At 46.8% G+C, this 15,796-nt stretch overlaps 1 protein-coding gene across 1 annotated transcript in view; it reads left to right on the top strand.

Moving 5' to 3' along the window:
* The window catches only part of ADAMTSL2 (ADAMTS like 2), a 414,165-nt gene that overhangs the window by 325,045 nt on the left and 73,324 nt on the right, over nucleotides 1–15,796 (top strand). The window contains exons 18-19 of the mRNA XM_063935800.1: nucleotides 1,520–1,646; nucleotides 3,475–3,688. Coding sequence (XP_063791870.1) covers nucleotides 1,520–1,646; nucleotides 3,475–3,688 — 341 coding nt within the window. The remainder of the gene's footprint in view (nucleotides 1–1,519; nucleotides 1,647–3,474; nucleotides 3,689–15,796) is intronic.

The following is a 15,796-nucleotide window of genomic DNA, read 5'->3' on the forward strand; positions in this document are numbered from 1 at the left end:
GTTTTGGGGGTTATAGAATAGTTTGCTGTGGTGAGGGTAGCGGGGCGAGGCACCTTGCCCGAAGTGTGGCGAGCGAAGCGAGAACATGAAATATTTAAGAGGTGGCAAATCCCCCCCCCCCCAAAAAAAAAAAAATTTGTACCTGTCGACTCATTGCTTGCTATTGCACAGCTGCAAGGCAGCCGCTATGTAATACCGTACAAGTAACATTCAAATGCTGTAAGACGCTTCTGTATGAAATAGCATCTGGGAAATACGAAGACACAGTATCATATCACCATCGCGACCGAGGCCGCAGTCTGCCGTAGCTTACTCCAAACGCCGAGCGTCACGTAGAATTCGGTCTGCACATACATTGGTTTACTACGTAAACCATTGGGTTTATCGGGGGTAATTCAGAGTTCATCGCAGCAGCAAATTTGTTAGCAGTTAGGCAAAACCATGGGGGTCATTCCGAGTTGATCATAGCTGTGCAAAATTTTGCACAGCTACGATCAACTTCCCTGAAATGCGGGGGGACGCCCAGCACAGGGCTAGCCCGGCCCGCATGTCAGTCCGGCCCCCCTTCAAAGAAGTGCAAAGGCATCGCACAGCGGCGATGCCTTTGCACTTCAAGAGTAGCTCCCGACCAGCGCAGCTTTAGCGTGCTGGCCAGGAGCTACTCATCACTTCCTGGCCCGCAGCGGCTGCGTGTGACGTCACGCAGCCGCTGCGGCCCGCCCCCCGTACGCATGCCTGCGTTGGCCGGACCAAAGCCGCCGTTCCGCCCCCTCCCGCCCAGCGATCGCCTCTGCCTGTAAATCAGGCAGAGGCGATCGTATCCCTGCTACGGCCTTCGGCCGGCTGGCATGCGCCGGCGCACTACGGCACCGGCGCATGCACAGTAGGGACCGGTTCGCTCTGCTGCATTAAAACGCAGCGAGCGAACGGGTCAGAATGATCCCTTATGTACTAACCTATATCAGACCATTGTGTGTCTGCAGCAGTTGAAGTCACTAGAAATGTAACAACCTATTGTCTTTACCTATTAACAACAAAACAAACAAACCTGCTTCATGCTGATTGTACCGGAGACCCGGTGATCGCCCTCGCCAATGTCTCCAAGTTCTGACACCAAGAGTCCCTTATTACTGCCAGGCTACCCTATGACCACCGTATGGGCTTCCCCACAGCACAGGCAGAGCTGAACCAATAGCCTATCCCTTCACTAGGAAATAGTGTCATTACCGAGGCACAAGTCCCTAAGTGCCTTGTGCCTCTGTGTTGTGACTAGTGAAATAATAGGCTTCTTTCTTAAGGAGTTTTGGTTCTGCTCACAAAGTGGCTCCATGCATTCTGTGTAGGGGTCAGATGCTCTTTAAATATTTCACCAAACATATACTGTATATGGGTATAGAGATACAAAGCCCCTCTCCCATAACGGCAACGTGTGTGTGTGTGTGTGTGTGTGTGTGTGTGTGTGTGTGTGTGTGTGTGTTATCCTACTGTATATAACCTTTGCTTTGTCTCCTGCCGACAGGGGTGATGTCCATTTATGCAATGTGTGTGCGATACGACGGAATAGAAGTGGACGACTCGCACTGTGACGCGTTGACCCGCCCCGAGCCCGTACACGAGTTCTGTGCTGGGCGGGAATGCCAGCCAAGGTACACTCCGTAGTAAACACTCATATTCCGATTACACAGGGGGCAATGTTCCAGGACCGACCGACCTCACCATGGCCAAAAATATCATCCCTGCATTTATAAAGGCTTCTGCTGGAAATGCACTCAGTCACCTGGTGACGGATGCCTGGCGCAGACGCTGCAAACCGTGGCTGGTCTACTGGACCGCATCGCCTGACTTTCCACTTAGCTAAGATATAAAGTCTCTGGGTGTATTTCCTCTCATTACTAGCAAAATAACAAATACCAGAGGCGGCGTCCGTGACTAAACAAGTGCTGTCATGGGTCAAAATACTTATACAGTGGGCAAATGTGTAAGGGGCACTTATATAGTGGGCAAATGTGTATGGGGCACTTATATAGTGGGCAAATGTGTAAGGGGCACTTAGACAGTGGGCAAATGTGTAAGGGGCACTTATATAGTGGGCAAATGTGTAAGGGGCACTTATACAGTGGGCAAATGTGTAAGGGGCACTTATATAGTGGGCAAATGTGTAAGGGGCACTTATATAGTGTGCAAATGTGTAAGGGGCACTTATATAGTGGGCAAATGTGTATGGGGCACTTATATAGTGGGCAAATGTGTAAGGGGCACTTAGACAGTGGGCAAATGTGTAAGGGGCACTTATATAGTGGGCAAATGTGTAAGGGGCACTTATATAGTGGGCAAATGTGTAAGGGGCACTTATATAGTGTGCAAATGTGTAAGGGGCACTTATATAGTGGGCAAATGTGTAAGGGGCACTTATATAGTGTGCAAATGTGTAAGGGGCACTTATATAGTGGGCAAATGTGTAAGGTGCACTTATATAGTGTGCAAATGTGTAAGGGGCACTTATATAGTGTGCAAATGTGTAAAAGGGACTTATATAGTGGGCAAATGTGTAAGGGGCACTTATATAGTGGGCAAATGTGTAAGGGGCACTTATATGGTGGGCAAATGTGTAAGGGGCACTTATATAGCGGGCAAATGTGTAAGGGGCACTTATATAGTGGGCAAATGTGTAAGGGGCACTTAGACAGTGGGCAAATGTGTAAGGGGCACTTATACAGTGGGCAAATGTGTAAGGGGCACTACAGCTGGGCTTTTACAATGAGACCACGCCTCCTTAATTTTTTCAGGGCACGCGCAAAAGTGCTTAGGTGGGCGCCAAAGTATTTATTCGCTTACCAAATAATTTGGCATCGGGACGGCCCTGCCCACAACCATTGCCTGACGGTAAAAATACTGACATTTAAAATACAGACAAGGTCAAAATACCTACATTTAAAATGTCGACAGGTCAAAAAGTCGACATGAGTTTTTCATGATTTTTTCATTGAAACCAACTTGTTCATACTTTATCATCCCAGTGGACCTGGAGGGGGAATATAATGTGCGAGGCACAGTGCCCAAAGCCGCAAGCCATGTAAGGGGACGCGGTACACATATATGGTGTCCATGTCAACCTATGTCGACATACCCACACCAAAAAAAATCCAATGAAAAACTTTTGTCGACTTTTTGACCTGTTGACATTTTAAATGTTGGTATTTTGACCTTGTCGGTATTTTGACCGTCGATCAATTGTTGGTATTTGGACCGCCGGGATTTTGATTGCAGGTATTTCATACTGAACCCCTTTACAATGCGTCCTATTGTATCTCTACCCCCTGTGGCCACTGTAAATGTTTTAGGGATTTTTGTGCAGACTCCTATAAACCCCTCTGTGTGTGTAAATGATGATGATGATTGTGTATGGGAGTTTCGGCAGCGGTAAGTTGGTACAGAGACCCCGGTTGCAGCTGACGTGGATTTGCTGTATCCTAGGTGGGAGACCAGCAGCTGGAGCGAGTGTTCGCGGACGTGCGGCGAGGGCTATCAGTTCCGCATTGTACGGTGCTGGAAAATGATTTCTCCCGGGTTTGACAGCTCCGTGTACAGCGACTTGTGCGATTCTACGGACATGACTAAACCGGACGAGAAGAAGATCTGCAGAAACCCAGCGTGTGGGCCACAGTGGGAAATGTCTGAGTGGACGGAGGTAATAGCTCATGGTTACGCCGTTCCATATTATTAATGTTATTACTAGCGTTTGCTCGCGTGGATGTCTGTTATTGCTCTGCGGAACTAATGTTACAAAGTCAGTAATGCCATCTAATATTGTGATGTCTATTCTATATTGTACACAGTGATCACAAAATTTGCAGTTTTTCCTTCAGAGAGTAATGGGCTAGTAACTCGTGAGCAAGCCACGTAACGCTGCCCATGGTAGAAGCAGTTGGTCCTGAGATCCACGCCTGCAGCTAGTAACTCATGAGCAAGCCACGTAACGCTGCCCATGGGAGAAGCAGCTGGTCCTGAGATCTACGCCTGCAGCTAGTAACTCATGAGCAAGCCACGTAACGCTGCCCATGGGAGAAGCGGCTGGTCCTGAGATCTACGCCTGCAGCCCTGAGCATTTCCCCTGCGACTTGTTGATCGTCATAGCGAAGCGGACGATTACAGGAAAATTGTTGGGGATCAGGGGTATATGTGGTATAAACACGGTCTCGCCTGCGTCACATCCAGTTATAGTTTCTGCCTCAGGGGTTAATTCAGACCTGATCGCTAGGGTGCGTTTTTTGCATCCCTGCGATCAGGTAGTCGCCGCCTACAGGGGGAGGGTATTGGATGTGTGCAGGTGTGTGATTGCATTTGTAGCAGAACTGCACAAACATCAGTTTGTGCAGTTTCTGCTCAGCCCAGGATTTACTTTGCTGCTGCGATGATCGGGGCCGGAGCTGACGTCAGAAACCCTCCCTCCAAACGCCTGGTCCCTCCTGCATTTTTCTGGACACTCCTTAAAAACGGTCAGTTGCCACCCACAAACGCCCTCTTCCTGTCAATCTCCTTGCGATCGCCGGTGCGTTCGGATTTCTCGCACCATCCCATCACTGACCGGCACTCCCCGTTGCTGCGGTCTGTCGCGCCTGCACATTGCGGTGCATACACATGCGCAGTTCAGACCTGATCAAAGCCTGTGAGAAAACACACAGCAGCTCTCAGGTCTCAATCGGCCCCTCAATTAGGTTCCTCTGCAGAGTAGTCACTGTAAGTCAGGTTCCGCTGCTTAACTTGGGCGGAGCCAAGTTCCGCAGAAGAGTGATCGGAACACCAACTTTCAGTGTGCCATGTGTCAATCGTCTGGTTTTTCTTTTATTGCTCCTTTCCCTGATGTCACATCGAGATCGTCCGTCCGTTTCTTTCTAGGTCACTATACAATAGTAAAAACGCCATCCAGATTCATCCAGTCGTTTTTGCGTGATGCCGGAACCAACAGACAGACAAAAATTCAGAAAATTTATTTTTCGTAAACAGTCCCTAGAAGTATATTTCTCAAAAAATATTGTGCTATGTAAAGACACGTCCCTCACAGCTTTACTATATGTATAGATTATCAGTTATATATAGTGTCATTGTTCGCACAACCCTGATATACAAAACTATTTTTCATGCGTTGCTCGTTTCTTTTATAGTTCTGTAACTACTGTATGAATAAATTGGTTTCTAGCGTAGTAGAGTGCACAGTCGGTGTTTTCCGTGCTCCTGCCAGCTCCCCTGTTTAGACCAAAGGGATCTGGAGCGTCATTATGCTCTGTCCTCAGATAATTGCAGCTTTGCGTGCCTCGGTAATAGGAGTTGAGGCTGCAGCTTTGTACAGGTGACTGTAGTGTTTGATCTGTGTAAGGTGCAGCTGTGCGTCTCCCGCCGGCTGCGAGGCCTTTGATGCTTTCCTCCAGCCACTGGGCACTATTACCAGCAAAGATAATCTCATTTTGATCAGTGTCTGAAGCCAAGTGCCAGCTGGCAGGGCATAAAAAGTGCAGCTCACAGTGATCTGAAGAGCATTTAAATGTGTGCGACGTGTCAGAGAAACGCGCCTGCCACACGCTTCCCTGTCACAGAGCGTTACACCGTTACGCATTGTTTCATACAGCCGGTACTGATGCTTGATGTCGTTCCTCCTGGCCAGATTAGCTGTGCGCTATTCTGTTTTTCCTTTTTATCTGAGATTGCAATACATTGCAATATGTCTATGTAACGTGTAAAACTTTTCTGCATTAAGCATTGTACTTCTTTGGTAAATAAAGTGTTCTTTATTAGTCTACTCCACAGACGCTCCAGGTCCCAGTCTTTGGAGAAGCTATTAGATTGCTAAGGTTTCACTACGTCTATTGGGGGTCATTCCGAGTTGTTCGCTCTGTATTTTTTTCTCGCAACGGAGCGATAAGTCGCTAATGCGCATGCGCAATGTCCGCAGTGTGATTGCGCCAAGTAAATTTGCTATGCAGTTAGGAATTTTACTCACGGCATTACAAGGTTTTTTCTTCGTTCTGGTGATCGGAGTGTGATTGACAGGAAGTGGGTGTTTCTGGGCAGAAACTGGCCGTTTTATGGGAGTGTGTGGAAAAACGCTGCCGTTTCTGGGAAAAACGCGGGAGTGGCTGGAGAAACGGGGGAGTGTCTGGGCGAACGCTGGGTGTGTTTGTGACGTCAAACCAGGAACGACAAGCACTGAACTGATCGCAGATGCCGAGTAAGTCTGGAGCTACTCAGAAACTGCTAAGAAGTGTCTATTCGCAATTCTGCTAATCTTTCGTTCGCAATTCTGCTAAGCTAAGATTCACTCCCAGTAGGCGGCGGCTTAGCGTGTGCAATGCTGCTAAAAGCAGCTTGCGAGCGAACAACTCGGAATGACCCCCATTATTTGTTACTAGCAGCAGAGGGAGAGCAAAGTAACCATGATAGTCTGTGACGCCGAGCCTACGCAGTTGTGATAAATTCCACGCTATAACTGTTACTGAGTGCTAGAAGCAGGTGGAGACCAAACTAAGTGCATGGTAGTTTGTGTCGCCAAACCTGCGCAATTGTGATAGTGTCTGTGGACCGGCGGTTGCATCAGTTCTCTCACTTCATCAGGACCTGGGGATCTGTGTGATCGCAGGCCTGACGCTTGTGTGAGACAATCAAGGTGAATTAAATGACCGCCTCTGGCCATAGTCCGAGTGCAAACCTCAGGGATACCGAAAGGGTTCCCCGGCAAACACTACCCTACAGTAAGTTACTTTGTAAATACAGTATAGAAGAATTGCTGCGTGAGAAGTATGTACCCCAGGCTGCCAGTGGAGAAGGGCGCACAGTTTCGTGTAATGATCCAATCGCTGCACTGGAAATGCTTGTTCAGCAAGACTACATCCATTTAGAGAAGGATCGTGTCTGTGTCCCAGCCCCTACACGTCCCCTGCGTCTTAGTGACTACTGGGTACTGCCAGTCTCCATCCCTCCCACCACGTGGGCCCCTAGCCTGGCGCTGCACTCTGCACCTTTTACGGCTATAAAAAACATGATTGTTTTGCATGTTTGTGAAGTCTACATATGCCTGAGTATAAAAATAACGCGATCTCACACCTTAAACCAGATGCCTTGGCAGGGGACGCCGGTGTGCTGATCTGCTGTCTTCTCGTCTGCAGACAGACTGTGCTAGTAGGTCAGATTAGCCGGGAAGGTTGCCGGGTGGTGCAGCACGACCCGCAGGCAGTGCACTTGTGTAATTAGGGTGCACTTGTGTAATTAGGGTGCACTTGTGTAATTAGGGTGTCTCTCCTGGTAAAAACCACAATTAGTATAATCAGGCGCACAGATAAATATACTTATATACTATCAATTATTAATCCAATGATCACGTGTGAAAATCTCATTAGAGCATGGGGAAAGGCAGCCGGCTGCTCTCTCACCCCGGCCGACTTCTGAAGAAACGTCCGAGAGGCGTGGGCGAGAAACGCATATGCGTGCTTGTGGATGATCCCTCTGCAGTTCTGCTTTTGGAGTTTGCCTATTACGCTGGATCATTTGAATGGCTGCGTTCTCCCTCCCCGCCACCATTACGTGGAACGTCTGTACCACAGTGGTGGACCCCGGCCGGGATATGAGAACAGCCGGCTGTACTTCCCATGGCTTACATCTGCTAGCAGGGGAGGCCGAGCATACAGCAGGCCTGACTGTCAGATAGTCTCTCCTGGAAAGCCTGCATTGACTCTTCCTCCCAGCTCATCTTTCCAGAGTCCTGTCCTCCAGTGTTACTCTGTAGCTGTGATCCTTGCGGCATTATCTATACTTAGTGTTACTCTGTAGCTGCGATCCCTGCGGCATTATCTACACTTACAGTGTTACTCTGTAGCTGCAATCCCTGCTGCATTATCTATACTTACAGTGTTACTCTGTAGCTGCGATCCCTGCTGCATTATCTATACTTACAGTGTTATTCTGTAGCTGTGATCCCTGCGGCGTTATCTACACTTACAGTGTTACTCTGTAGCTGCGATCCCTGCTGCATTATCTATACTTACAGTGTTACTCTGTAGCTGCGATCCCTGCGGCATTATCTATACTTACAGTGTTACTCTGTAGCTGCGATCCCTGCTGCATTATCTATACTTAATGTTACTCTGCAGCTGCGATCCCTGCGGCATTATCTATACTTAGTGTTACTCTGTAGCTGCGCTCCCTGCGGCATTATCTATACTTACAGTGTTACTCTGTAGCTGCAATCCCTGCTGCATTATCTATACTTACAGTGTTACTCTGTAGCTGCAATCCCTGCGGCATTATCTATACTTACAGTGTTACTCTGTAGCTGCAATCCCTGCTGCATTATCTATACTTACAGTGTTACTCTGTAGCTGCGATCCCTGCTGCATTATCTATACTTACAGTGTTACTCTGTAGCTGCGATCCCTGCGGCGTTATCTACACTTACAGTGTTACTCTGTAGCTGCGATCCCTGCGGCATTATCTATACTTACAGTGTTACTCTGTAGCTGCGATCCCTGCGGCGTTATCTATATTTACAGTGTTACTCTGTAACTGCGATCCCTGCTGCATTATCTATACTTACAGTGTTACTCTGTAGCTGCAATCCCTGCTGCATTATCTATACTTACAGTGTTACTCTGTAGCTGCGATCCCTGCTGCATTATCTATACTTACAGTGTTACTCTGTATCTGCGATCCCTGCGGCGTTATCTATATTTACAGTGTTACTCTGTAGCTGCGATCCCTGCTGCATTATCTATACTTACAGTGTTACTCTGTAGCTGCGATCCCTGCGGCGTTATCTACACTTACAGTGTTACTCTGTAGCTGCGATCCCTGCTGCATTATCTATACTTACAGTGTTACTCTGTAGCTGCAATCCCTGCGGCATTATCTATACTTACAGTGTTACTCTGTACCTGCGATCCCTGCTGCATTATCTATACTTAGTGTTACTCTGTAGCTGCGATCCCTGTGGCATTATCTATACTTACAGTGTTACTCTGTAGCTGCGATCCCTGCGGCATCATCTATACTTACAGTGTTACTCTGTAGCTGCGATCCCTGCTGCATTATCTATACTTAGTGTTACTCTGTACCTGCGATCCCTGCTGCATTATCTATACTTAGTGTTACTCTGTAGCTGCGATCCCTGCTGCATTATCTATACTTACAGTGTTACTCTGTAGCTGCGATCCCTGCGGCGTTATCTATACTTACAGTGTTACTCTGTACCTGCGATCCCTGCGGCATTATCTATACTTACAGTGTTACTCTGTAGCTGCGATCCCTGCGGCATTATCTATACTTAGTGTTACTCTGTAGCTGCGATCCCTGCGGCGTTATCTACACTTACAGTGTTACTCTGTAGCTGCGATCCCTGCGGCGTTATCTACACTTACAGTGTTACTCTGTAGCTGCGATCCCTGCGGCATTATCTATACTTACAGTGTTACTCTGTAGCTGCAATCCCTGCGGCATTATCTATACTTACAGTGTTACTCTGTAGCTGCGATCCCTGCGGCATTATCTATACTTACAGTGTTACTCTGTAGCTGCGATCCCTGCGGCATTATCTATACTTACAGTGTTACTCTGTAGCTGCGATCCCTGCTGCATTATCTATACTTACAGTGTTACTCTGTAGCTGCGATCCCTGCGGCGTTATCTATATTTACAGTGTTACTCTGTAGCTGCGATCCCTGCGGCATTATCTATACTTACAGTGTTACTCTGTAGCTGCAATCCCTGCGGCATTATCTATACTTACAGTGTTACTCTGTACCTGCGATCCCTGCTGCATTATCTATACTTAGTGTTACTCTGTAGCTGCGATCCCTGCGGCATTATCTATACTTACAGTGTTACTCTGTAGCTGCGATCCCTGCGGCATCATCTATACTTACAGTGTTACTCTGTAGCTGCGATCCCTGCTGCATTATCTATACTTAGTGTTACTCTGTAGCTGCGATCCCTGCTGCATTATCTATACTTACAGTGTTACTCTGTAGCTGCGATCCCTGTGGCGTTATCTATATTTACAGTGTTACTCTGTACCTGCGATCCCTGCGGCATTATCTATACTTACAGTGTTACTCTGTAGCTGCGATCCCTGCGGCATTATCTATACTTAGTGTTACTCTGTAGCTGCGATCCCTGCGGCGTTATCTACACTTACAGTGTTACTCTGTAGCTGCGATCCCTGCGGCGTTATCTACACTTACAGTGTTACTCTGTAGCTGCGATCCCTGCGGCATTATCTATACTTACAGTGTTACTCTGTAGCTGCAATCCCTGCGGCATTATCTATACTTACAGTGTTACTCTGTAGCTGCGATCCCTGCGGCATTATCTATACTTACAGTGTTACTCTGTAGCTGCGATCCCTGCTGCATTATCTATACTTACAGTGTTACTCTGTAGCTGCGATCCCTGCAGCATTATCTATTCTTACAGTGTTACTCTGTAGCTGCGATCCCTGCAGCATTATCTATACTTACAGTGTTACTCTGTACCTGCGATCCCTGCTGCATTATCTATACTTAGTGTTACTCTGTAGCTGCGATCCCTGCGGCATTATCTATACTTACAGTGTTACTCTGTAGCTGCGATCCCTGCGGCGTTATCTACACTTACAGTGTTACTCTGTAGCTGCGATCCCTGCTGCATTATCTATACTTAGTGTTACTCTGTAGCTGCGATCCCTGCTGCATTATCTATACTTACAGTGTTACTCTGTAGCTGCGATCCCTGCGGCATTATCTATACTTAGTGTTACTCTGTAGCTGCGATCCCTGCGGCATTATCTATACTTACAGTGTTACTCTGTAGCTGCAATCCCTGCGGCATTATCTATACTTACAGTGTTACTCTGTACCTGCGATCCCTGCTGCATTATCTATACTTAGTGTTACTCTGTAGCTGCGATCCCTGCGGCATTATCTATACTTACAGTGTTACTCTGTAGCTGCGATCCCTGCGGCATTATCTATACTTACAGTGTTACTCTGTAGCTGCAATCCCTGCGGCATTATCTATACTTACAGTGTTACTCTGTAGCTGCGATCCCTGCGGCATTATCTATACTTACAGTGTTACTCTGTAGCTGCGATCCCTGCTGCATTATCTATACTTACAGTGTTACTCTGTAGCTGCGATCTCTGCGGCATTATCTATACTTAGTGTTACTCTGTAGCTGCGATCCCTGCGGCATTATCTATACTTACAGTGTTACTCTGTAGCTGCGATCCCTGCGGCATTATCTATACTTACAGTGTTACTCTGTAGCTGCAATCCCTGCTGCATTATCTATACTTAGTGTTACTCTGTAGCTGCGATCCCTGCGGCGTTATCTATACTTACAGTGTTACTCTGTAGCTGCGATCCCTGCGGCGTTATCTACACTTACAGTGTTACTCTGTAGCTGCGATCCCTGCGGCATTATCTATACTTACAGTGTTACTCTCTAGCTGCGATCCCTGCGGCATTATCTATACTTACAGTGTTCCTCTGTAGCTGCGATCCCTGCGGCGTTATCTACACTTACAGTGTTACTCTGTAGCTGCGATCCCTGCGGCATTATCTATACTTACAGTGTTACTCTGTAGCTGCGATCCCTGCGGCGTTATCTACACTTACAGTGTTACTCTGTAGCTGCGATCCCTGCGGCATTATCTATACTTACAGTGTTACTCTGTAGCTGCGATCCCTGCGGCATTATCTACACTTACAGTGTTACTCTGTAGCTGCGATCCCTGCTGCATTATCTATACTTACAGTGTTACTCTGTAGCTGCGATCCCTGCGGCATTATCTATACTTAGTGTTACTCTGTAGCTGCGATCCCTGCGGCATTATCTATACTTAGTGTTACTCTGTAGCTGCGATCCCTGCGGCATTATCTATACTTACAGTGTTACTCTGTAGCTGCGATCCCTGCGGCATTATCTATACTTAGTGTTACTCTGTAGCTGCGATCCCTGCGGCATTATCTATACTTAGTGTTACTCTGTAGCTGCGATCCTTGCGGCATTATCTATACTTAGTGTTACTCTGTAGCTGCGATCCCTGCGGCATTATCTATACTTACAGTGTTACTCTGTAGCTGCGATCCCTGCGGCATTATCTATACTTACAGTGTTACTCTGTAGCTGCGATCCCTGCTGCATTATCTATACTTACAGTGTTACTCTGTAGCTGCGATCCCTGCTGCATTATCTACACTTACAGTGTTACTCTGTAGCTGCGATCCTTGCGGCATTATCTATACTTACTGTTACTCTGTACCTGCGATCCCTGCTGCATTATCTATACTTAGTGTTACTCTGTAGCTGCAATCCCTGCGGCATTATCTATACTTACAGTGTTACTCTGTACCTGCGATCCCTGCTGCATTATCTATACTTAGTGTTACTCTGTAGCTGCGATCCCTGCGGCATTATCTATACTTACAGTGTTACTCTGTACCTGCGATCCCTGCTGCATTATCTATACTTACAGTGTTACTCTGTACCTGCGATCCCTGCTGCATTATCTATACTTAGTGTTACTCTGTAGCTGCGATCCCTGCGGCATTATCTATACTTACAGTGTTACTCTGTAGCTGCGATCCCTGCGGCATCATCTATACTTACAGTGTTACTCTGTAGCTGCGATCCCTGCTGCATTATCTATACTTAGTGTTACTCTGTACCTGCGATCCCTGCTGCATTTTCTATACTTAGTGTTACTCTGTAGCTGCGATCCCTGCTGCATTATCTATACTTACAGTGTTACTCTGTAGCTGCGATCCCTGCGGCGTTATCTATACTTACAGTGTTACTCTGTACCTGCGATCCCTGCGGCATTATCTATACTTACAGTGTTACTCTGTAGCTGCGATCCCTGCGGCATTATCTATACTTAGTGTTACTCTGTAGCTGCGATCCCTGCGGCGTTATCTACACTTACAGTGTTACTCTGTAGCTGCGATCCCTGCGGCGTTATCTACACTTACAGTGTTACTCTGTAGCTGCGATCCCTGCTGCATTATCTATACTTACAGTGTTACTCTGTAGCTGCAATCCCTGCGGCATTATCTATACTTACAGTGTTACTCTGTACCTGCGATCCCTGCTGCATTATCTATACTTAGTGTTACTCTGTAGCTGCGATCCCTGCGGCATTATCTATACTTACAGTGTTACTCTGTAGCTGCGATCCCTGCGGCATTATCTATACTTAGTGTTACTCTGTAGCTGCGATCCCTGCGGCGTTATCTACACTTACAGTGTTACTCTGTAGCTGCGATCCCTGCGGCGTTATCTACACTTACAGTGTTACTCTGTAGCTGCGATCCCTGCGGCATTATCTATACTTACAGTGTTACTCTGTAGCTGCAATCCCTGCGGCATTATCTATACTTACAGTGTTACTCTGTAGCTGCGATCCCTGCGGCATTATCTATACTTACAGTGTTACTCTGTAGCTGCGATCCCTGCGGCATTATCTATACTTACAGTGTTACTCTGTAGCTGCGATCCCTGCGGCGTTATCTACACTTACAGTGTTACTCTGTAGCTGCGATCCCTGCGGCATTATCTATACTTAGTGTTACTATGTAGCTGCGATCCCTGCGGCATTATCTATACTTACAGTGTTACTCTGTAGCTGCGATCCCTGCGGCATTATCTATACTTACAGTGTTACTCTGTAGCTGCGATCCCTGCGGCATTATCTATACTTAGTGTTACTCTGTAGCTGCAATCCCTGCGGCATTATCTATACTTACAGTGTTACTCTATACCTGCGATCCCTGCGGCATTATCTATACTTAGTGTTACTATGTAGCTGCGATCCCTGTGGCATTATCTATACTTACAGTGTTACTCTGTAGCTGCAATCCCTGTGGCATTATCTATACTTAGTGTTACTCTGTACCTGCGATCCCTGCGGCATTATCTATACTTACAGTGTTACTCTGTAGCTGCGATCCCTGCTGCATTATCTATACTTACAGTGTTACTCTGTAGCTGCGATCCCTGTGGCATTATCTATACTTACAGTGTTACTCTGTAGCTGCGATCCCTGCGGCATTATCTATACTTACAGTGTTACTCTGTAGCTGCAATCCCTGCGGCATTATCTATACTTACAGTGTTACTCTATACCTGCGATCCCTGCGGCATTATCTATACTTAGTGTTACTATGTAGCTGCGATCCCTGTGGCATTATCTATACTTACAGTGTTACTCTGTAGCTGCAATCCCTGTGGCATTATCTATACTTACAGTGTTACTCTGTACCTGCGATCCCTGCGGCATTATCTATACTTACAGTGTTACTCTGTACCTGCAATCCCTGCTGCATTATCTATACTTACAGTGTTACTCTGTAGCTGCGATCCCTGCGGCATTATCTATACTTACAGTGTTACTCTGTAGCTGCGATCCCTGCGGCATTATCTATACTTACAGTGTTACTCTGTAGCTGCGATCCCTGCGGCATTATCTATACTTACAGTGTTACTCTGTAGCTGCAATCCCTGCTGCATTATCTATACTTAGTGTTACTCTGTAGCTGCGATCCCTGCGGCGTTATCTATACTTACAGTGTTACTCTGTAGCTGCGATCCCTGCGGCGTTATCTACACTTACAGTGTTACTCTGTAGCTGCGATCCCTGCGGCATTATCTATACTTACAGTGTTACTCTCTAGCTGCGATCCCTGCGGCATTATCTATACTTACAGTGTTACTCTGTAGCTGCGATCCCTGCGGCGTTATCTACACTTACAGTGTTACTCTGTAGCTGCGATCCCTGCGGCATTATCTATACTTACAGTGTTACTCTGTAGCTGCGATCCCTGCGGCGTTATCTACACTTACAGTGTTACTCTGTAGCTGCGATCCCTGCGGCATTATCTATACTTACAGTGTTACTCTGTAGCTGCGATCCCTGCGGCATTATCTACACTTACAGTGTTACTCTGTAGCTGCGATCCCTGCTGCATTATCTATACTTACAGTGTTACTCTGTAGCTGCGATCCCTGCGGCATTATCTATACTTAGTGTTACTCTGTAGCTGCGATCCCTGCGGCATTATCTATACTTAGTGTTACTCTGTAGCTGCGATCCCTGCGGCATTATCTATACTTACAGTGTTACTCTGTAGCTGCGATCCCTGCGGCATTATCTATACTTAGTGTTACTCTGTAGCTGCGATCCCTGCGGCATTATCTATACTTAGTGTTACTCTGTAGCTGCGATCCTTGCGGCATTATCTATACTTAGTGTTACTCTGTAGCTGCGATCCCTGCGGCATTATCTACACTTACAGTGTTACTCTGTAGCTGCGATCCCTGCGGCATTATCTATACTTACAGTGTTACTCTGTAGCTGCGATCCCTGTTGCATTATCTATACTTACAGTGTTACTCTGTAGCTGCGATCCCTGCTGCATTATCTACACTTACAGTGTTACTCTGTAGCTGCGATCCTTGCGGCATTATCTATACTTACTGTTACTCTGTACCTGCGATCCCTGCTGCATTATCTATACTTAGTGTTACTCTGTAGCTGCGATCCCTGCGGCATTATCTATACTTACAGTGTTACTCTGTACCTGCGATCCCTGCTGCATTATCTATACTTAGTGTTACTCTGTAGCTGCGATCCCTGCGGCATTATCTATACTTACAGTGTTACTCTGTAGAACAACAGAAAAAATGTGTTTGAGAGACAATCTGCGCAAACAAATTGTGATGCAGCTTATAATCAAAATTCTAAAAGTGCATCCCCATAGCACTAAAGGGATCAAT

The sequence above is a fragment of the Pseudophryne corroboree genome, chromosome 8 (assembly GCF_028390025.1).
Source record: "Pseudophryne corroboree isolate aPseCor3 chromosome 8, aPseCor3.hap2, whole genome shotgun sequence".
Taxonomy (NCBI): domain Eukaryota; kingdom Metazoa; phylum Chordata; class Amphibia; order Anura; family Myobatrachidae; genus Pseudophryne; species Pseudophryne corroboree.